This window comes from Papio anubis, chromosome 2 (genome assembly GCF_008728515.1).
Source record: "Papio anubis isolate 15944 chromosome 2, Panubis1.0, whole genome shotgun sequence".
In the NCBI taxonomy this organism is placed as follows: domain Eukaryota; kingdom Metazoa; phylum Chordata; class Mammalia; order Primates; family Cercopithecidae; genus Papio; species Papio anubis.
This window is the reverse complement of record NC_044977.1, coordinates 53,834,074-53,859,405: the sequence shown is the minus strand read 5'-3', so window position 1 is coordinate 53,859,405 and position 25,332 is coordinate 53,834,074. Positions and strand designations below refer to the sequence as shown.

Genomic DNA, 25,332 nt, shown 5'->3' with positions numbered 1-25,332 from the left:
TAGTACCAACACCCAGGAAACAAATGCTTACTCTATGCCAGCCTTGGTGCCAGGGCTTTTACAAGCCACTCACAGACCCTGCACCCCTTGTTTGTGACAAGGATTTTGTAACATGGCTTTTGTCACCCTGAAATGCAACTCATAAATAATCTGCACAGTTACGTTCAAGAAAATTGATATGATGCCCTAGCTATATTATAAAGGAAAAGCAAAAAGAGAGCAAATTATAAATAAAACAGCATGTATTTCAATATGTAAATGCTCGAGCACACAAGAAAACATAATGAAGTAGTCAGGTGCTGGCACCAGCTTGTAAGAAATACATATGGATGTGAGACAAGAGAGCCGATGCACCACTGAATATTGTCCATACTTTTTCTCCATGTTTTACATCTTTAAAAAAGAACTAGTCACATATGTTATTATAGAATCACCATGAATGCAATAGCTGAAATAGTGACTAATACAATGGTGGTTGTGTCAATCACTCACATTCCGTGGACAGTGCAGCCATTAGTGACATGATTTTCTGAAATGATGAACAATGCTTGGTAAAGTACTGAGTTAAAGAGACAGCCTTTCCTCACTTTACATGGTAATTGCATTTCTGGAAAATTCAGTCTATATTAAAATGAGGTTAAAAAAAAACTTCGAGGATATATGTAATACAGAGTTAGCTTCTCACTCGAATAATTATAAACAGCTCCTCCCCACCCCACAGGAAGTGGCACATGCGGAAATCTTGAGAAGCAGGAGAGTTTTTTGCTGTGTGAGGATGGCCCCACACACTGTAGGATTCTCAACATCTCTAGTTATTGGCCATCAAATGCATCACCTCTATCTTTATGATGACTCGAAATGCCTCTACATGTCTCCAGGTTGACCCTTAGAGGATGTACTGCTCTTGTTGTGACCACTAACTTACGTTATGTCATTTAATCTTCACAATAATTCTTTGAAGTAGTTATTTTTGTTTCCACTTTGTAGGTGGGCACACTGAGACTTAGCGAGGTACAGTAACCTGCTCAAGGTCACAGAGCTGGGACTGGAACCCACTCTGTTTCTCTATCTCACTATGGCATTTAATACTGTGTTATTGTTTTACAGAGCTATGTGCCTTCAAATTAATTCAACATACACTTATTAAACACCTACTGGTTTTTAGGTATTCTGGTAAGTCAAGGAGATATAAAGGCAAATATCTAAGACTTGGTCCTGTGCAGCATGTGGGATTGTCCAGAGAGAGAGAGAGAACATGGCTCTGGAAAGGAATGGAACAAGTTCTTTATCCCCAGAATGGGCAGCCCTTGAGGGTGTATGAAGAGAAGCAGGCTGGATTGGTAGGTAGAGATCAGCTTATGAAGGGCTTGTAGACAAGCCTGGTAAGAAATGGAGAGCAATGCAGAGGCACCAGAAGGCTTAAAGCCAGGGGATGCTATGACCAAGCTTTATAAAAAGACCACCATAAAATGTGGCACGTGGAATGAATAGGAGGGGCTGAGACCAGAACACAAGCCATTCAGTAGTTTGGGTAGGAGATAGTGACAACTTTGAGGTGGAGAGAAGAGTAAGTATTTGTGAAATATGCAAGAGTATGAGTCAGCCCTCTGTGACCCAATGTAGAGGGTAAAGGAGACACAGCAGCCCCAGATGAAGCCTGGCTTTCTGGCTTGAGTGCCCAGTGCTCAGTGGTGCTGGTAGGTGAAATGGAGAAATATGGTAGCAGGCCGAGTTTTGGCTGGAGTTGAGGGAGACCATTCTTTGGGGACCCATTAAGTCTGCAATGTCTGTGACTCTGCAGGTAGAGATGTTTGGGTAGCAGACAGGTATGTCTGAGCTCAGGTGGAGTGGAATTGTTAGCATATATGTTAGGATTTCTTTACCTGGAGCCCGTGGATGTTTCAACGTGTCCATGAACCCCTTGGAATTGTATAAAAATTCTGAGATTGTGTGATATGTACATTTTTCTAGGGTGAGGGTCTGTAGATACCATCGTGTTTTTGAAGGGACCTGTGTCTTCCCAAAATGAGAAACCTCTAATATGCCATATTTTGTCTAACCTAAGTTACGTCATTATTTTATGTACCAGAAGGTACATAATGCTTTCAGTTAAGAACATTTACCAGAAGTAAAAACACTCCCAATTAATCTACTATCCATTGCTTTAACATTATTCCTGTGTGACACATAGAATAGTCATACCAGACTCTCTTGTTGCTTTGAAGTTTCTTCCAAAGGAATTGGCAGATTCTTCTTCTCAGGTGTGTTTTCTGGGGTATTTTTTGGCAATCAGTTTGTATGTATTGTAGTAACAGAATGTAACATAGCTTCATTTACTTGGGGATATCTTCTTTTCTTGGATCCACAAAATAATTGGTTGTTTCTTTGCAAGAAAATATGGAAGTGTGATCATTTCACCAATGATTTCTATTTTCTTTAGAGTATCAAAATTTATCCCTATTTCTGTGCCTTTCTGCAGAGACATAGTGTAATCTTTTTAAAAGACATTCTAAATCTCACATAGTAATTGACTAAATTAATTTAAAATATTTTATCCAACAAAGCCCTTAGCTCAGCTATAGTGATGACAATAGGAACAGCTATGTCCTTGGTCCCTTCTATTCTGGCAGTGGAAACTACATTGCAGCTGCCACTTGGGAACCATCCTGATTTCAGAGATAATAAGGTGAACCATTTTTAAAACATTTATCTTAGAATTGATGGAATTGGAGCTCTGGGAACAAGTGGGATAGCCAGGAAGAGAATGCAAGAGAGAAGAGCACAAGAGTGAAGATGAGACTTGGGGAGCACCAACATGTAAGGGGCTGAGAGGAAGAGGAAGTTGAAGGGTTCCCTGAGAAGAAGGGAAAATCCAGGCTAATGAGGCTTCAAGGTGGGAGAAGGAGGGCGAGGGTTGTAAGACGTGTGCTGGGCTGGGCATGTCCATTGGAACTGGCCATACTGGGTAAGAGCACCTTCCATGGAGTGCTGGAACTTCTGGGAAGTGGAGTCAGACTATGCATTCCTCCCTGTCAAAAGGTTTATCCTTGAAGAGTGGGAAGCAGGGAGGCTGAAATCAAAGAAGACACATGGAGGTTGTAGCTTGGATGACACCATTATCTAAAAGGGGGACACAAGGAGGAACAGATTTGGGGGAGACAGTGATAATTTTGGTGTTGAGTATCCACATACTCAACTTTGTAGGTCTTCATAGAAATTGTAGGTCTTCATAGGAAATCCAGGTAGACATATACATAAGAGAGTTGAAAATATGTGCTTAAATTCAAGAGATACCACTGCATGAGGAGGATTAAAGAGCATCAGTACATTGGTGGCTCCTAAACCCATAGGAATAGGAAAGAAAACCCAGGAGAGTGGAGAATAGGATCTGGATGAGGCCCCACTTCTGGGAAACAGTTTGGAAATCTGTAGAGAGCAGCTTCCTTTGAGAGCTACCTGTGAGGCAGGACTTGCTCCTGTGCCTAACACAGTAGCTGGCAGATAACAGATGCTAATTGAAGTTGATTGATTGATTGGTTATTTGATTCATTGATTGAAAGAATGCATGAAGAGGCCGGGCACGGCCTGTAATCTCAACATTTTGGGAGGCCAAGGTGGGAGGCTTGCTTGAGCCCAGGAGTTCAAGACCAGTCTGGGCAACATAGCGAGACCCCATGTCTACAAATAATTTAAAAAATTAGCTGGGCATGGTGGTGAACACCTGTAGTCCTAGCTACTTTGGAGGCTGAGGTGGGAGGATCACTTGAGCCCAGGAAGTCAAGGCTGCAGCAAGCAATGACTGCACCACTGCACTCTAGCCTGGGCGATAAAGTGAGAGTCTGTCTCAAAAACAAAAACAAACAAATAAAAAAAGCACGAAGTAATGAATCTGTGAAAGAGACTTAAGAAAATCATGGAGAAAGGAAGCAGAAAACTAGAAAAGTCCAACGAAGGAGAGTTTTAAAGCTGCAAAGATAGGAGACGAGCAAGCATGAAGAAGTCATTAGGTTGGACGATTGTAATAGTCCCTGGGGGGCCCTGGTGTCCTGTGGGATGGCTGCCAAGTGAGAAGTGAAAGAAAGAGGATAGAGTGTCTTCAAGTGAGGTGAGAACAAGAGGCAAGCATTGATTCTTCTTCCAAGAAGTGAAGCAGTTTTGAAAGGAGCATGTTGCAACCAGCATGGGTGAGCTGGGAGGGATCCGTGTTGTTCAGGATCCCTGAGGAAGGACCCAGGAGAACCCAGAGTCCTTGGTCAATTGGATGGATGGGAGGAGAGTCTGCCTTTCAGAACAGGAGATGCTTGTAGGAACAAGGCAGCACCTTGCTCTTTCTGGCTCCAAATGCAGCCCCTGAATATCGGATCCCTCCTCTCTACAACTCCATCATGTGTTTTTAAGGGAGTGAGAGGACATGGGGTGGTGCTTGTTGTCTGGCAGTGTCCCGCCACTGGTACATCCTTGCCTGGGGAACGTGTGCTTTAATGGTGACCTTGGTCGCCACAGTGACACCAGCCTTCTAGTCTAAGAGAGATGGACGGGATTTAAATCATTATTAGCCAAGGTTCCTCGTATGTTTTCCAGGCAGTAAATAATAGCTCCTAATACCAGTGTAAGCTTGGCTGGGCACTGTGTGGAATGTTTATGTTGCTCGGGCTTGTTTTCATTTTGGGTTTGTTTTCTTTTCGTGGTCTTTATGGTACAGCTGTGTAAAAATCAATAGCACTGACTCCCTCGCTAACCTTAATTCACCATGAAATAGGCTTAAACACTAGACTGCCTCGTCCAGTGAATTTTAGATATCCTGTGGACAGGGATTTAAATTGGGCTCAGCCTTCTTAATGAGCATGGTTGCTATTTAAGTATCTTGTCACCGTTGCATACAGGGCTCATGTCTTTCCTTGGAGGTGATTTTTCCCAGCTTGAAGAATTCTGCCTGCTTTGTGTCCTGGGTTCTTCTTGCTTTAAGGACTTTCTTCATGTAGCACATTCCAGATCAGGACTCTAGAGCAATGGGAACATGCTGTTCCCCCTTCAGAGTTCAGCTCCAGGTAGAGATCTCTGGCACACCACTGCCACCCAACCTGCTCACACCACTGTGCATGTGCCTGAGGCCCTCTGCTGTCATCCTGTGAACTGTCAGTCATATACATCTGTGCTAGGGTTAGCTCACACACCCTTGAGGGCAGGGACCCAGGTCATTCATCAGCATGCTCTCAGAATCCAGCACAGGGCCTGGCACACTGTGGGCTCCGTGGATGGATATGAACGGAATTCAACTGCGAGTGTTTTGCTCTCAGATGGAGAGGCTGAAATGCGAACATGGACTGTTCACACCAGAGCCTATTGCAGACATATGGGGTTATGTCCTGTTATGTTCTGTTTCAGACCATGTTATTGAGGTCTGAATTTATTCATTCATCAACTATTTACAGTCTATGTAGGTCTTCTCAGGAAGTGTTTCAGAGCCTGTAGAGATGAAAAAAGCCCTTGCCTTTGAGTAGATACCAAGTAAAGAGAGAGCCAGGTCTGTGAACAGCTGCCCGTGTTACAAGGCAGAATGAAATAAGGGCTAAGTAGAAGGAGGAAGGGGAGCTACTGTCTCCTGAGGGCTGATGTGTCAGGTCACTGTACCTGGTGCTGTGTAGATATGGGCTCATTTAATCCTCACACCTACCAAGAGAGGTGGGAACTATGGTCTGTGATTCACAGATTAAGAGCCTGAGGCTTAAAGGGATTGAATTCATCTGCTTCATTGCTATCCCCACTTTACAGAAGAGAATATCAAGACCTAGAAAGATAATAGCTTGCCAAAAGTCAGCCACATGCATACAGAGTGCCAGAGGCTGGATGTGAACTTTGATTTTCTGAAGCCAAGATGGCTCTCCATATCTGTATGCCACATTGCTCAGTGTGTTGTAGGCTGTGACAGGAGTGTTTTGTTCTGCCTGGATGGCCTCTGACTGAGTCCTGGAAGACGTGGTCATTGAACTGGTCTCGAAGGTCAGCAAGATTTTCATAGGTAGAGAAGAGAAAAGGACCTTCCTTTGCTCACCTCCACTGTCCCACTCAGGTGAAGGGTGACACGAAAGCAAAGGTTTGCAGGCAGGGAAGTGCAGGGTTTGTTCAGGGGACACAAGAGGACATGGTGTGAGATGAACATAGTTGGCTCATAGGGGAACTTGAACTCCCGAGGGGTCCATTCAGGGCTTCGGAGCTGAGTGGCTCTGAGTTTGAATCCTGCCTTTATCTAGCTTTGTAACCACAGGTCAAATGCTCAACTTCTGGGTGCTTCAGCGTCCATCTCTGTGAAATGGGAATGATATTTTCTGTCTTCTAGAATTGGGTAATGTAAGAATAAGGCACATCAAGCAAACGATAAATGTCAGTCCTATTATTATTAGCTATCTTCTGATCTTCCATTTCTCCCAAGTGAAGCATTTTTTCCTCTTGAGCCCTCTGTGTCCAACTAGGATATCTCTCATTACCAAATAATAGAGTCTTGGACTCTCAGGGCTGGAATGAGCCATGGGTGTAGGTGATCTTTATGTTCCCAACCATTGGTGAGAAGAAAGAGTGACACTATTCCCTAAGCTCCTAGCTGTTTGGTTTCTTACCCCAGCCCCGATGATGCCTGACAGGAAAACACCCCTCCCTTGTGACCTCTCAGGGCTGGGAGGGGCGTTTTCCTGTCAGTATCTGAGAAGTCTCAGCCACTTCCCCCCACAACTGTGCATGAGCCCCCAGCAACCAAGTGCCCCTCAATGGAGAGCCCCCAAGCTCCTTCCTCACCAGGTTCCTGGTGCATCCGAAAGGTTGGAGATGTTTGTTGACCTTGGCTACTCCTGAAAGCCTGGCATCCCTCTTTACAGGGCAGGCTTCCTCCCTGTTATGTGTATCTGTGGTGGTGCAGTTGGGTCCCCTGCTTCCGTTCAACTCAGCTTTGAGTGCCTTCTATCATTTTAAATTGGAGTATGATCTTATTTGGTTTCATCCAGATATAATTTTTTCCCTTCCTTCTAGGCACTGTCTGCACCCTGGCCCATCAGCTGCCACAGTTAGGACTTCAGAGAGGATTCTCATCCATAGTGGCCACTCTGGCTGATTCCCTCTGTCCTTCATTCGAGTCTGGCTGCTGCAGCTCCTCCAAACAGCTGTGTATGCTTCTCCTCTGTCCTGAGGTCTTTCTTGTCTCTGGGTTCTATTCACTCAGATTTTCCCAGCCAATGAATTATCACCTCTTAACACCAGCCTTCCACTGCCACCCCCATCTATCAGGGAGAAGATCCACAAGGATTATCAAGAGCCATTTCCCAGTGCCCTTCACAGCTGAGACAGAGCTGATTCCTGCCTCTTTGTCTGTAGTCTTGAACCCCCAGATATGTTGTTCTCTGCCAGCCAAGGCCACTCGCTCACTGGGTTGGACAGACATTGCTTATTGCACAGTGATGGTGAGTGAAGGCAGCCACAAGCTTTCTAATTATTGAGCAGTCTTCATGTCAGATGCTTTGCAGAGTGATCTCTAACCAATCCTCACGACATCATTTGAAATAGGCATTATCCTCATTTCACACAGAAGGAAGATGGAAGCTTAGGAAGGTCTCATGGACCGCCAAGCCCATGCTTGTGCTTGGTGATGGGGCCTATGCCAAATCTGGCCATCCCGTCAGGCCCGTTTTAAACTGTGGCAGAGAAAGCTAAAACTGTGGTGGCCGGGCATGGTGGCTCACGCCTGTAATCCCAGCACTTTGGGAGGCTGAGGTGGGCAGTTCACAAGGTCAGGAGATCAAGACCATCCTAGCTAACACGGTGAAACCCCGTCTCTACTAAAGATACAAAAAATTAGCTGGGTGTGGTAGCAAGCACCTGTAGTCCCAGCTACTCGGGAGGCTGAGGCAGGAAATCACTTGAACCCAGGAGGCGGAGGCTGCAGTGAGCCAAGATCTCACCATTGCTCTCCAGCCTGGCAACAGAGTGAGACTCTGTCTCAACAACAAAAACAAAAGCAAAAACAACAACAACAACAACAACAACAACAAACTGTGGCTTCCCAAGACATAGTGATATCTTTGGCAAAGCTGTTCTAACTGCTCTTTACACAGACAAAACTTTCTGAAGACTTCCTGATTCCATTTATTGCTGTTCCTGGTTGACTCCAGGTGTAGAAGGATGGTCACTCTTAAGGGTCCACCTTCAGCTCCTGGGTTGTCCTCAGAATCTTCTCTTCATGTCTGAGTAGAAGGAAACAGTGTGGATCATTTGGGCTAGTGCCTCCATTTGGTGAAAAACAACAAACTCAGGGCAGAAACAGGACCCACCCAAGATCACAGAGGCAATTGGTGGTTTGATATTTAGCTTCCATCCTTATAGTGGAGGCCTCAGAGAACAGGAGCACAAATAGGATAGTTTATTTCTCTCTCCCATAACAGTATGGGTGTGAGCTGGCTGGTTTCAGGGACCCAGACTCCTTCTGTTCTGTTGCTTTGCTTTCCTTAGGGTGTTGCCCTCATTTACATGGCTTAAGATGGCCCAAGACTTTGTTTTCATTTCAGCCCATGGGAAGGGCAAGAAAGGAAGGATGGGATGCAGCCCTTCCCTTTAAGGACGTGACCTGGAAGCTGTACATGGCACCTTCATTTCTATCTTGCTGGCCAAAACATAGATGGCCATATCTATCTACAAAGGAAGCTGGGAGATGTCTTTATTCAGGGCAGCCATAGGTCTTTTCGAAAATGAGGGGTTTTGTTACTGCAGAAGAGGGAGAATACAGTCATGGTCTTTGTGCTGTGGTGGGATGGGGACCGCCTGCTGGGCTGTTCCCAGCTCCAGTCCTGCCTCTCAATACCTTTCTTCTCTTCCTCCTCAACCCAGCCCAGGGATAGTGCCCTGAAATGTGGATCCCACATGGGTCAGTGTTTAGTTAGATTATTTTAGGCCCCACACACGGGCTAATTTTCACAGCTAATGATACACCACTTACACTTGTACAAAAAATTATAACTTTAACTCTTCATGGAAATACCACTGCATTGTTAAAATACCATTACCCCTTGAAGAAATGCCACTGTTTTCTTGTGAAAACATGACTCTACCTATTTAGAATTTGGTTGCTTAAAACAGAAAGTTTTCCCCTACATTTACTATTTCTGTTAGAATGTTCTAGAACAACACCTCCAACAGTGGTAAAAATTGTGAGGAGGCCAGATGTGTCCAGGGTGGCCTTCCTTCTTTAGATATGCATTCTCTTAGCATTTTATTCCCAAAGATAAATAGTGTCTTTGTGGGAGTTATGCCAGACTGTTAGTTGACTGCTCTAGTGTTCTTTCCTGGGAACGCAGGTAGTGGTCTCTAAGAAACCAAAGGGGAGAAAAATCAGTTGATATTTAAAAGAGTGATTGTCTAGGGATTGGATGTTCAGTGCCATGCTTTCCAGCCATATGGGATGGGCAGATGCACCTGAGAGATAGAGGCGAGACTGACTGGAAGTGGACGTGGGGGAGGGGTGGAACTGCACAGTGTCCCCCTGGCTGGGAGAGTGGGCGATGGATTATGAGTTGCTGCCAAATGTCAGGCAAACTGAACACTTGAGGTTAAAGACAGCCAGAGGAGACGACAAGATGGCAGCACCTGGCCACATGTGTGGCAGAGTGCAGCATGTGTGCTGGAGAGAGCAGACTTCTGAATACTTCCAGCTCTGTGACCTAGAGCTCCCTAGGCTCGGAGGGATTTTTGTCTGCCTAGGCTCAGAGGAATTTTTGTCTGCAAAGTGTGGAAAGAACCTACTCAAGTTGTGTGAAAATTAGTTAGAGATACTGTATGAGATATTTCTGGCACCCGGTAGGTGTTCTGTTAATAGCAGCATTTTCCAAGGCTCTGGGTAGCAGGTTCACAGAAGGTTCAACCCAAATCCGTGTCAGGACCCTGGATAGCTCCAAGGAGTCCTGGCTGTGGACTCAAGTCATTTGTGGCTGACTGAGAGAGCAGGGAAGGACCTCAGAAAGCATCCATCTGGTCCTTTCCCACAAATCCAGAAAGAGCTCTTTCCGCTGGTAGTTCACAGGATGATTTCAGTGATAATCCATGAACCCAGACTGCAGAGCATCCAATTACGAAGTGAGACAGCTCTTCCCTTTTCATGTCCCTTAAGGTGAAAGGTACGCTGAGGTGCTGGTTTATCTTTAGCACCTCTCTAGAACTTGCTTCTCCTGCTTTTGAACAAAGACAGAACACAGCTCAGACTCAGAGCCGTTGGCTAGAATTTAATCACATTTTATTTTCATCACATTTATTTTTGTAGTTACTTTCCATTTGCAGTAAGAGATCATAGTTTTCTGTTTATGGTGGTAATTCACAGTTTTCTCATTATGCATATTTGTTTAATATTAAAGAATGTACTAATTAATATTAGTACAATTAAAAAATATTAAATAAATAATACAAAGGTGATATGTGTATATGGCAAAAAAAAAAAAAAAAATACTGGGAAGATACTATGACTGATTGAAGTTTGGATTAGTCTATCCTTGCCTCTTTGTAGATGGTAAATGCCAGCCCAGAGAGGGTGTGGAACTGGCCCCAGCTGCCCAGAACATTAGATCTTCTGATTTTGTGGTCCTAGGTTCTTGCCCCACACTACTCTGCTTTTTTGGATGCCTTTTGAACAAGACTTGGCTTTCCAATTGACTCCATTATCCTGGAAAACTTAGGGTGGGGTGGCCCTTCTACAATGTTTGTGGCATTCCAAATGATCAGACAATCTCCTTGCTCTGAAATAAATGGCCGTGTCCTGGAAGTAGGGGGAAAACCACCCCACAATCCCAGAATTGGGATGTAAATGAGCAATTAGCGTCAATTAAAACAGGATACAGTATAATTACCACCAATTGTGCTAACCTTTATATTCAGAAAGCCTTGACCTGTGAAAAGGGAATTAAACAATAATGAAAACTCTTTCTTAACCAAGGGGTGTGTTTTGGGCAGTGATGCCTCCTTTCATGGACTGAGGGTTCTGACAGATTAGACCCTCCCTTCTCCACACCCACCCTTCTGGGCCTGGGCCACTACTGGCAGTGGCCAGGAACAGCCAGGCTTGATGATACCTTGTCAGAGACCTTATTAGACCCATCACCAAATGCTGCATAATTCAGCATAATGCCTGACCCCTGCTGTGGCCTCTTGCCTCTTCCAGACAAATTCTGGGGCCTCACACATCTTGAAAGGGACACTTTGCATCTGAGCTGCCCTGCCCTCTGTATCTGACCTGGTCTGTCTTTTAAAGCCAAATCCTTTGTGATGTCCTTGTTTATAAACATGCCTCTGAAAATCCTATTCAATTTTCTGAATCCTGTTTTATGTGGACCCAGCATCACATATGGATGCAGCACAGAGCAGTGTTCCTAATGACCTGCATTGTAACCTCAGAGTTCCAGATCTCAGCCTGCTGCTTTGTTCCTCTGTTCAACAAATATGTATTGAGCACACCTTATGTGCTATACACTGTTCTGGGTGCTGAGGATACAGCAGGGAAAACAAAAGACCAAACCCTTATATTGTAGAAATCTTAAACTTACAAGGCAAGAAAAATGCTGATGGAGAGCAATTTTAGGTGCTGGGAGGATGCAGAATGACAAGGGTGATGAATGTGGGATGGGGCTCAGGGAGGACAGGATAATTCATCCTCTCAGCAACATCTGGGCAGGCAGTATGGTTTATGAGGCTAAGAGGGTGGCTTCTATAGCGAGACAGACATTCTAAATGGACCACTCTGAGCCTTGGCTTCCAGACCTTTAAGGTAGAGAGGACAATAAGTTCTCAACTGGAGGGCAGGGCCCTGACTTGGAGGAATCCTCTGCCTGTGGGGACTCAGACACACACAGGACGAACGTCTTGGGTGGCCAAGGAGCTGGGGATGGACTCTGTGGACAAAGAGAGACTGAGAAACTGCAAGGAGGCCTAAGAGGCCTGGCACGTTCCCCAACAGCAGGGAACCTGGTAGTCTGGGGAAGGGTGGAGACTGGCCAAGTCACACGGCAAGCCCGGGCAGAGCCAGGACTGAACCAGCATTATCCAACTCTAAACCCAACCCTTTCATCATATCCCACAACCTTGAATGCGAGGCTGAGGTTAGACTCAGGAACAGGGAAGACACATACAGGATTATTATTTTTGTAACTGCAGCTGCAGTGTGGACAGTATGGGCTGTCAGTGACCAAGAAGAAAGGTGATGAATGGCACCAGCAGTGGGGGTGAAAAGGGGGTGTAACTTCAGAATGTAGTTGGATATCTAGTTGGCAAGACTTGATCACTGATTGAATGTGGGGGAAGCTGAGAAGAGAGGTGAAGCTAACTCTGAGCACACCTGAGTGACAACCTGGAGGTTCCTGGATATACGAGGGGGCAGACAATGCCCTCTGCCTATTTCTACATCCTTGGCTAGTTCCACATCTTCCCTGCCTGACCCAGCCTCTCCCATTCCTGCTTATCTTTGGAAACCCTGCTCCAGCCCATGTTCACAGGCAGGAGAAGGCTGGATCCCTTCCCAGAGACACTGGAAGCACCTTCCCAACCTGTCTGCATAGCCTCCTTTTCTTGTGTGACTCTCATTGTATGGTGTCATGATCCCAGGAGTTTCATTCCTAGATGCTCATGTGCATAAATTCCTTCCTCAAGGACAAGACCTGGGTCTTACCATTCTGTTGACCTGCAGGAGAGTCTGCAAAAGCATAAATGAAACATGGACTAGACCAAGGGTAGCAGATAGATGGGTTTCATCCCAGCTGATTACGGCGGGCTGCCTGGAGTGCTGTGTAGAGGGCTCTGAGGCTGCATCCAAGCTTAGCTGCAAAGAATGCTGTGATCTATTAGTGGTATCTGGCAAGGCACAAGAGGGAAGAGTAGCAGTATGTGTGTCACTTATGTGCAGTCTCTGGATGACAAGAATCTGTGTGGTTTTGACAATACATAGTTGTTCTCGGGAAAAGTGAAAGATGATGTCCAAGTGTCTGGTGTGGCCAAGGGTAGAAACAGATTAGAAGTAACTTTTAAAGAGCCACTTTTTAAAGTGGCTTTAAAAGAACTATAGACACAGGCTATCCTCAGCATTGAATTTCAACCTTCATACCACTCTCCGCTTGTGTGCCTTACATAATGATGCCCCTAAACCACCTTTTGTACCCTGACTCGAGGTTCTCAAACCTCAGCTTACAAATGATTTTTTCTGCGCTAATGCCTGCCAGCCAGTGGTTTCATTTTGGCAGCCTAACTCTTTGTCTGCACTGTGATCTTTGGGCAATTGATTTGAATATTTTATTTCCCTTGGTTTTATTTCCCTTGGTTTGTGGTTTTATAAAAGAAGTGTAAAAATGAAGGTGTGGATACCAGTGGAGGGAATGTAGTTCTCCTGAATATAATGTAGAAGCAGAGCATCGATTCAGAACTCTAAACGATGGAATTGCTTCAAAATTATCCTCAGCCACCTAATAAACCATGTCACTATAGTAATTGAGGAGCAGTCTTCTGTACATGGTGCCTGGGCACAGTGAGGTTACATTTGGCCAGGTTGTAAGTGACCCTCTTAATGACACCCCACTGGTTTAGTCCACCCAATATAGACTGCACATAGCATAACCAGCAAGTGTAGTCACATTGAAGTACTCCCACAGGTGAAGCACAAATTTTTATGATTTTTGAGTTGTTCTTATGTTTTACACGGTAATGTTATTTTCCTTAAATTTTGTGAGCATTGGGAATTAAGATAGCTGAGTTCCAAATATTATGTATCTGGAACAGGTCAGCTCTTGGACATTCTGGATAATTAATCTTCTACCACACAATACAGGCAAAAGTGGAAACTACTAAATGAAAGCAATGGGTTTTTAGCCTCACCCTGATGTTTTACAGACTTAAGCTGATTGGCTTCGGGAGGGGGTGGTAATTTTGAAGGAAATGAATCAAGAATGTATATGAAATGCCAAAGATCTATCATAGATGCTGCATGCAAAGCTAAGTGAAACCGGAGATTTTATAGCACTTTTAGCTCTCTGCAGAAACCATCAAGCCTTATTGATTACTGGCCTCTTATTTTTATTAATATTAATATTGATTTCTGCTCTTTTATAATATATTTGACCTGCACCTTTTCTGAATTACATTACATATGATAGCAAGAGATTGTGTCGATTATGTGACGTGTCAATTGAGCTGATGGTTGATTTGGAAACAGGGATGCAGAAATTGGTGGTGCGGGGGCCATGAGTGGGCTGGGGAGGTTGCCATCATTGTAGAATAGAGACATTTTCTGAATAAAATAATCCAGCCTTTCAGGGTGTGTCCACAGGACCCACTGTCACCAATCTTTGCTGGTTCTAATTTCCCATTTTTGAGGACTGTGTTTAAAATCTCTGCTTTGTCACTTACAAACTGAATGACTTGACTTTTCTGAGAGCATCGATTCAGAACTCTAAACAATGGAATTGCTTCAAAATTATCCTCAGCCACCTAATAAACCGTGTCACTGTAGTAATTGAGGAGCAGTCTTCTGTACATGGTGCCTGGGCACAGTGAGGGTACATTTGGCCAGGTTATAAGTGACCCTCTTAATGACTCCCCACTGGTTTAGTCCACCCAATATAGACTGGACATAGCATAACCAGCAAGCGTAGTCACATCAAAATGTGAAAATAACACAGGGTTTGCATGGCTGTCATGAGTGTTGCAGGTTGTGTACATAGGTAGCCTGGTGGTTGAATGTGTGACCTTGGAGTCAGGCAGGACTTGCTGTGACCCCCATGTCTGGTTGCCATTCATTCACTGGGCAATCCTGGGCAAGTTATGAGTAGCTTCTCTGACCTTTGTTATGTGTAAAAGGATAATCATGCCTACTCATTCATGTTGAATGCTTCGTGTGTGGAAGTGCTAAGTAAATGCAGCCATTGTTATTACCACGTATAAAGGGCTGGGCATGGAGTGGGGATGTCTTGTTGCCTTCTTCCTTCCATCCCCATTTTCCAAGTCCTGAATTCCTCATCATCCTTTATGGGCTGACACCTCCTTGGAGAAGCCCTTCTGGACTGCTCTTGCAGTGAGGGACTCACTCTTTCTGTGCTCTTCCATTCTTTTTGCTCCCCTGATGACATAAGGCATGACCTCCTGTCTATAAGTCTTTCTTTCCTACCACCTGGAAGTTGCTTGAAGCAGAAATTTCCCTCCTGTGATTCAGTCTTATTTTTACCTTCCAGGACCTAGCTCAGTGCTTGGTGCATGAGAGTGTTTTGGTGAGCAAGTGAGTAGGTGGATGAGCTGAGTGAGTAAAGGAATATATGAATGAACAAATGGGTGGAGGACTGAAGCACTGGTCAAAGAAACCCTGGGTTGAACGGGAGTGAGAGGCTGACTTAGAAAGCTGGAAGTCTCAGGGCATAGATTCTAATATCTGGGAAATGGGAGTCTCTGAACCAAAGCTTGCATGCATATCTGCATCTGAGCACATTTGGAGGGAAGGTCCTTAGATTCTCACAAGTGTCCCTGGACCCCAAATGTCAACAAGTTGCTGATCTGAACAGATGGAGAGGGCAGGCCCCACTGAGAGGACAGAACCAAGTGATTGGAGGAGTGAATGTGACAAAAGAGAGAAGTTAAAACTGGCAGGACACTGAGTCCTGCAGGGACCTCAATTGAGGGGTGTGGCCGGCACCACAGGCAGCCCCTGGGACAGGAACTCCTACAGTCCCTGCGGGCCTTGATGCCTCCTTCTAGGCAGCTCTTGCAGCGCAGGAAGCCTGTGAGGAGGCTCGTGCCTTGGACTGTCTGGATTCCTATCCAGAATCCACTAGCTAAAAGGGTCTCTCGGGTTCATTGGGTCCAATCACCTGCCTCCAAATAGACTAAGCCCAAATGGTTCCAGGCAGGCCCTAGGTTTTTACTGCCCCCAAAGTCTTCTGCCCTTTTCTTCCTTTCCCTCCCATCTTCTCACCTTCATTATTTTATCCTGTTCTATCCTATCCCATCCTATCCTATCCTATCCTATCCTATCCTATCCTATCATCCTATCCTATCCTATCCTATGCCATGCTAGCCTAGCCTAGCCTAGCCTATGCTATCCTATGCCATGCTATGCTATCCTATAATATGCTCTGCTCTGCTATGCTATGCTATCCTATCCTGTGCTATGTTATCCTATGCTACTCTATGCTGTCCTATGCTATGCTATGCTGCACTATCCTATGTTATGCTATGCTGTGCTATCCTATGCTATGCTATCCTATGTTATGCTATGCCATCCTATGCTATGTTATGCTATGCTGTGCTATGCTATGCTATGCTATGCTATGCTATGCCATCCTATCCTATCGTACATTAGTCTAGCCTATACTATCCTGTGCTATCCTAGTCTCTCTTTAGCTATGACTTAACTTTCAGTAAGAGCTGTGGCTTTTAAAATATGAGTTTTGACCCAATAGTGAATTCTGAAGTGGATTTAGAACATCATGACCAGCTTATTAAAAAAAAGAATATGATACAAAATATTAGCATGTATCACACATGTGTTATTTTGTGAAACTTCCTTTTCAGCTCTACGTGTGGTGGATTGTGATGTATATTTCTTTCTGTGTTGTGGTCAAAAAAATTCAACAAGCATCACTCTCAAGCACATCACAGGCACTCAGTAGATAGCACCGAAAGACCTCGCCTTTGGTGAGGTTTGAGGCAGGAGGACAGACCATGTTAGGGGTCACTTCTTGTTGCTGCACCAGGAAGCCCTTCTTTCCTTTACCCCTTCTGTGGCCCACTCCTGTCACCCCTGCTTCCTTTTCCTTTTTAATTTTATTTATTGTGGTAAGAACACTTAACATGAGATCTGCTCTCTTAACGTATTTGTAAGTATCCAATGCATTGTTGTTGACTGTAGGGGCAATGCTGTCCAGCAGGTCTCTGGAGCTGATGCATCTCACTACTGAAACTTTACACCTCTTCATTAGTAATGCCCCATTTCACCCCTCCCAGTTCCCCACAACTGCCATCCCACTCTTTGATTCTGTGAATTTGACTCTTTTAGGTACCTCACATGAGTGGAGTCATGCAGTATTTGTCCTTCTGTGACTGGCTTGTGCAGATGAATGGATCAAGCAAGTGTGGTCTATACACAGGGGGGAATGCTAGTCAGTCTTGGGAGACAGGGTCCTGGTGCAACATGCGACAACACGGATGCACCCAGAGGACGTTGTGCTGAGTGAAGTAAGCCCATTGCTCTCACCCTCTTCTTGATTCTCTCCTCTCCTCTTGTGCCCAGGTTGTATACGTGACTGCAACATTCCCCTACATCATGCTGCTGATCCTCCTGATACGAGGGGTCACATTGCCTGGGGCCTCGGAGGGCATCAAGTTCTACTTGTACCCTGACCTCTCCCGGCTCTCCGACCCACAGGTAAGAGTCGCTTGCTCAATGTGCAGCATCAACCACCACCACTGGGAAGCCTTCTGCAGAGCCCCTGCCACTGGCCACTGGGATTCAACAGCTGGTTGAACAGTGGAAAGCCTGTGAACTCTTTCCCAGAATAATTTTAAATGCATAAATTTAATACGTAGGAAATCAAATATTTTAAAATACTGTTACCAAAACATTTTAAACAGACCAATTTGTGACATGGGGATAGATGTACATTTTAAAATGAGGACATTACATAGCCAGATCCAGCAGCAAGTCTGACGACTACTGTGACTTTAAAGCAGCAATGAGCATAAGTGACTTTTCAAGATAGCTATACCATGATATGAAAACATCTGGAATTTCTATTGCTAACAGGACTGCAGTTTGTTGCCTGCATCTAAAATTGAAACAAATACTACATTTCAGTTAGAAGTTAACTAAAAATTAAAAAAACAACAAAAAAACATTTCTACCCCAAATCACAGATCTCTGCAGTAGTGCCTCTCGGTGAGAGAAACTGGATCTTTGTTCGTGATTGATTTTCTTTGTGGGAGTAGCTCATAGTAAAAAAAAAGAGTTGGAGAAACTGGCTAAGCTATCAGTTGTCTTTGGTAAGGCATTTGTTGTTCTGAGTGGTGAGTAGTAATTGTGCCTAAGGTTCTCTAAGTGGGCACGTGGTGGTGTGCCCTGGACTATATTAAACAGATAAAACCAGAACATCTCACAAGCCCGGTGGTTCTCAACCTCAACTACATGTCAGAAGCTCTTGGGGAGCTTTTGAAAACGTGAATTCTCAGAGCACAACCCAGACCAATTAAAATGAACTCTCTGGTTGCAGGTGTCAGTATCTTTTAAAGGCCTCTAGGTCATTCTTGTGTGTGAAGTAACTTAATCAAAGACATTTGAGCGGGCGAGCAGGCACTAATTTTTCTATTAAAACACAGAACACATGGAATCAGTACAGTTTCCAAACAGGAAATGAGGCTTGCAGGAAATTTCAAGTCTGCGATCTGTGGCTTCCAGCCACCTCCTGTTAGGGGAGCTTGAGGGGGAAGCATTTGTTGGGGGGATGGTTAGTGCAGCTCAGAAGCCCCTCATCACGGTGGGCGGAGTGGGAGGTGAGCTCATTTTTGTCTCAGTTTGCCATGCCTTGCAGGGCCTTGAGGCTGAGGATACCACTAGGCACCTGCATGGCATTCTGAATTGCAGGCAGAATCCCTGGGAAGAAGGAAATTAGCTTCAAATGTTGGCTTTGCCAGTTCCTGATCTCTGATGGCAAAGGCTCAGTTGAAGGAGCAGTTTTGGAGAACATATTCTACAAACCACTGGTCGGTCTGTTTTTATGATGGCCATGCATTCTGCCTTGATCCAAGACAGATTTCCCCTTCTCTCCTCTGCTTATGGGCTTCTTTTTTCCTGGTAGTCATTCAAGAGCCACTGAGTGTCACCCAGAGTTTCCAGATCTGGCTGATCATCCAAATACCTCGGAACTGGTTAAAAATGCTGATTCCGGGCTCTACTCCTGGAGATCCAGTTGCAGTGGGTCTGTGATGGCACCTGGGCATCCGTATTACTAAGAACCCTCAGAGGCGATTCTTATAATCAAAAAAGTTTGGGAAAATCCAGGTGGCACCTAAAACTTCAGAGCCCTGCACACACACACACACACACACACGCACACACGCACACACACACAGAGAGAGAGAGAGAGAGAGAGAGAGAGAGAGAGAGAGAGAGAGAACGAACACAGAAGTGAGTCAGGCCAGGCCATTTTCTACCATCTCCTTCCTTTTAGGCCCTGGCCACCAGCCAGTATTAAGTAGTGGAGAGCACATTGGTCTGAGAGTTGGGACTTGGGTTCTCCTGGTTCTGCCATGGATCCTGAGTGACCGTGGACAAGTTCCTTCTCCCTTCCCTCTTTCTGGACCTCAGTTTCTCCACTGGTGACATGAAAGAGTTTTCAAAATGGATTTGGAGAGTCCCTGCTTTTCCATGAACATAGGCTGGCAAACTCTGGCCTCTAGGCCACATCCAGCCCTCTGTCCATTTTTATAAATAATGTTTTATTGGAACACAGCCTGTTATTTGTTTACATATTATTGTCCATGGCTGTTCTAGCACTCAAAGGTAGAGTTGAGTAGTTGAGACAGAAACCCTGTGGACCTCTGTGTCGGGGGGTGGTCCCAAGATTACCTACATATTTGGTAATTTAGAAGGATTCACAGGACACAGAAGCAGTTATACTCATGGATGTGGTTTGTTTCTATCATCAGTAAGACAAAGACAGTCACCAGGCAGAATGTGGAGGAATCCATACACAGGTTTCTCACCTTCCCTCCCTCCTGCCTGGAGCAGGTATGCAGACTGTGTTCCTTCCTCCAGCAAGGAAATGCGGCAGCATGCGTGCAGGGTTTCTGCCCAGAGAAGCCTTCCTGCAATGCAGAGTCCAGGTTTTTAGTGAAGGTGTTTTATTGACTGCACAGGTACTCCCTGCCTCCATGATCAGCCACAACCCTCTGACTTCCAGACTGTCAGAGGAAACACAGGCGTTTACCAGAAATCACACTGCTGTACAAATGGTCTAAGCAGGCAGCCTTTATGGGATTCAGTGTTCCAGGCATACAAAACAACCATGTCACTTAGTACTACAGGGAGCATCCTAAAAGCCCAATTCCCAGACACCAGGCAAGAGCCAACACTACAAATGGGCCCAACTTTGGAGCGACATTGGGCCTGCTCTGTTGACTCTTTCCTACAGGCCTGCAAAATCTCAAGTGTTTACTGCTTGGCTCTTTCTAGAAAAAGTTTGCTGACAGTGCACTGGAGTACCCTCAGGGGTGTGTGAGCAGGGGCTGATGGGCCCCACTCCACCTGACCCTCGGCTCCGTCCTTATTGCTCTCCACCTCTGCTGCCACCAGCCTAGTCCGGGCCACCACCATCTCCCACGTGAAAACTGTAGCAGCCCCCTAACTGGTCATCCAGAAACAGCTCCTTGACCATCTAGGCCACTCGCCACCCAGCAACAGAGGGATCTTTTTGAGATGTAAATCCGATGGGCACCTCTTTTGCTTAAATCCCTCCTGGGATTCCCTGTGGTCTTTGGAACAAGATCCAAATGGTGGGGTCCCCACTGTCCTCTGTGAGCTGCCTCCTGGCTGCATCCCCTACCGTTTTCCCCCTCTATCAGCTCATTCCAGATATTGGCCTCCTCTCTGGGCCTCCAATAGACATGGCCTTTCTAACTCAGGGCCTTCACACATGCTGTTTCTCTGCTGGAAACACTCCTTCTTTCTTCCCCAGACCCGCCTTCCCCACCTTGGCTGAGCAACCATCCACTCATCCTTTTTTTTTTTTTTTTTTTTTTTTTTTGAGATGGAGTCTTGTTTTGTCATCTAAGCTAGAGTGCAATGGTGCGATCTTGGCTCACTGCAACCTCCGCCTCCCAGATTCAAACAATTCTCCTCCTCAGCCTCCCGAGTAGCTGGGATTACAGGTGTGCGCCACCACACCTGGCTAATTTTTGTATTTTTGTTTTTTTTTAGTAGAGGTGGGGTTTTGCCATGTTGGCCAGGCTGGTCTTGAACTCCTGAGCTCGTGATCCACCCACCTCGGCCTCCCAAAGTGCTGGGATTACAGGTGTGATCCACCGTGCCCAGCCCACCCATCCTTTAGGACTTAGTTTAAACATCACTTTCTCAGGCAAGTCTTTTCTGACTGCCCAACCATGCACCACCCCCCAGCACCCCATACTTATTTTCCAAAGCACCTACATATCCTATATATTTGCAGTAAAATATTTGTGTGTATATATAATTGTGTGTGATCTTTATTTGTTCAATGTCCATTTATTGTTGAACAGATATTTTCCGAGTGCCTACTCTGTGTCAGAGATTATTGTAGGCATTGACAGTTTTCCACAGGGTGGCCACTAGCTGAGAAGGCAGCTTGGGAGCAAGGTCTGTATCTGCCTTTCCTACTGTTGTATCCTTAGTCCCTGATGAGCTCAATGCCTGATACACAGTAGGTGTTCCTTAAATGTTTGTTGAATGATAGGAATAAGGGCTATTTTCATTTTTCACGAGAAGGTTCTCTTTAACAAAAAGTCTAATGACCTCCAGATCACCAAATCCGTGAGCTGTAATGTTTTTTGATTCTCTATCAGTGATGGCTAGGAAGCGTGCATGTGTGTTTGTGTGTGTCCCAAAAGCAACTATGTCCCCAAAAAGCAACTGCTGATTTTCTGTGGCATAAATAAGGATAGTGACCCCAAGAGGGAAAGAAAAACAAAACCCCATGTATGTTGGTGATTTTTGGAAGCTGGGGTATGCTGTAGGAAGAAGCCCAATGTGGCCTGATTCCAACTGTCCCCATTTGTGGATACCCAGCCCATGAAGAAGCAGGAAGCACTGGTTTCCATTCCTGTTCTCCTGCAGTGGTGATATGACCTTAAGTAAGGCCCCTAGCCTCTAGGGGGCCTTGTCCCCTCCTCCCTCAGTCACACGTTGCACTTGCCTGTCCCAGCAGATGGCCTTGAAGGTGGAGTCATTTGATGGCCCAGTCATGGAGAAATGTTTTTTCTTTTCAATTATGTATGTATGTTAATAAGCATTAGGAATAAAACCAGGACATAAACCATATCAAAACCATGGCTTTATTGCTATTATTGCTAGAATGACACTATATATATGATATGTATGATCTCATACACACACATATATACATACATACATATATATACAGGTTGAGTATCCCTAAACGCTCCAACGTTTGAAACTTTCTGTGTGCTGACATGGCTCTCAAAGGAAATGCTTCAATGAGCACTGGAGCTCATTGGACATATATATGCCATGTATACGATTAAAAGTGAGGCTAATTTAAAGGCAAATGTTAAAAAATTATTAAAACAAACATGGACATGACAAATGTAGTGCAGGTGGAAGGTGGCTGGCCAACATCTGAGGCATGGTGCTGTGGGGGTAGAGAAACATCCTAAGCTAGTCTTAGGACTTCCATAGCCACATGGTCACCCTACAGACAACTGAGGCACAGCTCCCAAATTTAGAGAGAGTAGATTAGTAAGAGGGGTCGACTGGAAGTATTTTATCATGAAGTCAGTGAAAGTTTCAATCTTGTATCTCTTTGTAATGTTGCCCTCTTAGCAAGTCCAGATTATTTGTTTGTTTTCTGGAAATGATCCTTAGTTTTCCTATACTTCTAGATATGATCCTGCACTTCAAATTGCACCAAGAAGAAAAGTTCCCAGATAGTGGAAGAAAAGTTCCCAGCTGTAGGCCTGGCTGTTGGGCTAGTCTGGGAGTATGGGCACCTTTGTTTCTTTGGGATAATCCAGCAGTTGTAGTATTCGGGCCTCTTGCAGCTGTGAGAAATTAAAGGGGTGACTCTGTAGCCAGTAAAATCTCTCCTACAAGTGAAGAAATAGGAAATAGGAAGGAGAGATGATTAGGGGAGGAAGAGAAGCCTGCAGGAAGTCAGAGGGCTGGGCCTCAGGCTGAGCTCCAGGACACATTCAAGTCTCCAGCCTCTGAGCCCCATTGGTCCCCAGGGCTGCTCCATCTAGTCCCTTGGAGGATGAGGATGAGCTCAGTGGACTGAGGGCTGGGAGGGGATGAAATGAGCACTTGGCAGGGAGTCCTTCCTAGTCTGTGGACTCCAGGAGGGCAGGAATTACAACAATCATGTGTCCCACTCATCTATCACCAGAGCCCAGCAACCCTTCCTTAATTTGTTCCACTGGTAGTTATTCCCCCATGCCTGTGACAGGTACTCAGCATGTAGAATGAGTAAGAGCCTCCTTGTCCCCAGGGAGCACACAGTCTGATAGGTAAGGGTGGAGTCTCACCTCTTCTGGGGTTCCCTCCCTAGAGGAAGAGGGAAGTGCGGTTGGATGAGACCAGAAGTTCTCCTCCATTCTTACAGTTTGTTGAGAAGGAGTAGCAAATTTTTGTTGGTAATCATCTGAGTGCCAGAGCCTGTAAACGACTTATGCCTTTTATACATTAGAGTGGGCTTAAAGTGACTGCATTTAGGCTGGACACAGTGGCTCACCCCTGTAATCCCAGCACCTTGGGAGGCTGAGGCAGGCGGATCACTTGAAGTCAGGAGTTCGAGACCAGCCTGGCCAACATGGTGAAACCCCGTATCTACTAAAAATATAAAAATTAGCCAGGTGTTATGGCACATGCCCGTAATCCTAGCTACTCTGGAGGCTGAGGCAGGAGGATTGCTTGAACCTGGGAGGTGGAGATTGCAGGGAGCCAAGATAGTACCACTACACTCCAGCCTGAAGGACAGAGCGAGACTCTGTCTCAAAAATAAATAAATAAGTAAATAAAATAGAGTGGCTGCGTTTGTACCGTCACTTTCCCTCTCTTGCCTTTCTAGGAAATTCCTGGGAAGGTCCACTGGGAAGTCAGGAGGGCTGTTAGCTGGTGCACCTTGCGTTAGAACCCCAAAATTGCCTTGTCTCTTGTGGCTCCATGAGGGGCCAGCCTGCCATCATGCTCCAGTAATAACCATGGGGATGGCATGTTATCAGCAGAGCTTACTTCTCTGCAAACGTGTGTGGGGTTCATGAAGACTGGGCCTGGGCATGTGCACCCAGTTTAGCCCTGTGGCCCCTCCATGATCCAGGATCTCCATTAATTCCAGACTGACCCCAGCTCCCCTTCCCTCAGGATTACAAGGGGCTCAGACATGCCTATTTGCTATGTCATTTACATTTCTAAAGGGGACACAGGGCATCCAACTGGTGCAAAGCTCTGCACTCCAGCTTCCAGCCTTATACAAGGACGTTCCCTGGGAGGGTGTTCCTGCCCCTCCACTTGCGGGCGGCAGGGATTCTGCATGAAGGCTGATGAAGTGTTGAGCCGGGTGGCTGTGGCTGCCTTCACGGTGGCCCCTTCATCCTCCCTCCCAGCCAGTAAAGCCAGAAAGGGTGAGAAGAGCTTAGCTGGGAAACCTGAGGACTGAGATGGCACAGCAAGTCATTTCTACTCCTTCTTTGGAGACTTGGGAGCCATTTTACTTTCCTGCTCTTTATGCAAAAGTGGGGAGAATACCTTCTCCACTGATCAAGAGAGAGAACTGTGAAAATTGCTTGGAAGTCTAACGGGGTGCGCACCCAACCAGTGCAGTCACAATGAAGGTCCCAACCACCTTATTTAAAATCGCACCACCACCCCCCGTGCTCCTGGCACATCTCATCCGTCCTCCTGGCTTTCACTCATCACCATCGCAGACACCATTCATTTTGCATCACCGTTCTCCACCCACTAGGATGTACGCCCCATGTGGGTGGAGGATGTATCTGTTACCCGCCCTGTTCAATCTCCAGACCTGGAACAGTCCCTGCAACACAGGAAGTGCTCAGGAGATATTTTTTGAATGAGTCAAAGGAAGGACCAAACAAACAAACGAACGAAGGAAGGAAAGACAGAAGGAAGAACAATTTCTAGTACAGCCTGTGTTATTTTGTGTTATGGTTGCAGTTGTGGGTGTGCTCTTCAGAAAGAAGTATTCTTGGTGTAGTGGGATCTGGTGTGGAGGGGAGGAAATGGGAGTCACTCCGCTGCCACTGGCCAGAAGGTGACCAACAGCCTGCCCCTTGACCTCTCTGGGCTCCAGGTTCTCACCTGTGCATTGTGGGTGAGAATATCGGCTGCACAGGGAGGAGGCAGTGGGGCAAGTGTGCACATGAGGCCCAGAGCACCTCCACTTCTCCCTTCTGGCACCCAGCCCAGGGCCTGGGAGCCAGAAGGGCTCTGGAACACCAGCGGCAGTCCTCATTTTTGCCTCCACCTCACCAGCTCTGGGCAGGATGAGTCAGGGTCCCACAGCCCAAGTGGGGGTCTTTGAACTTGGAACCGAGGACCTTTATTGTGGATCCAGT

At 45.8% G+C, this 25,332-nt stretch overlaps 1 protein-coding gene across 1 annotated transcript in view; it reads left to right on the top strand.

The window, feature by feature from the left end:
* The window catches only part of SLC6A11 (solute carrier family 6 member 11), a 124,582-nt gene that overhangs the window by 41,267 nt on the left and 57,983 nt on the right, over positions 1 to 25,332 (top strand). The window contains exon 6 of the mRNA XM_003894103.3: positions 17,285 to 17,419. Coding sequence (XP_003894152.1) covers positions 17,285 to 17,419 — 135 coding nt within the window. The remainder of the gene's footprint in view (positions 1 to 17,284; positions 17,420 to 25,332) is intronic.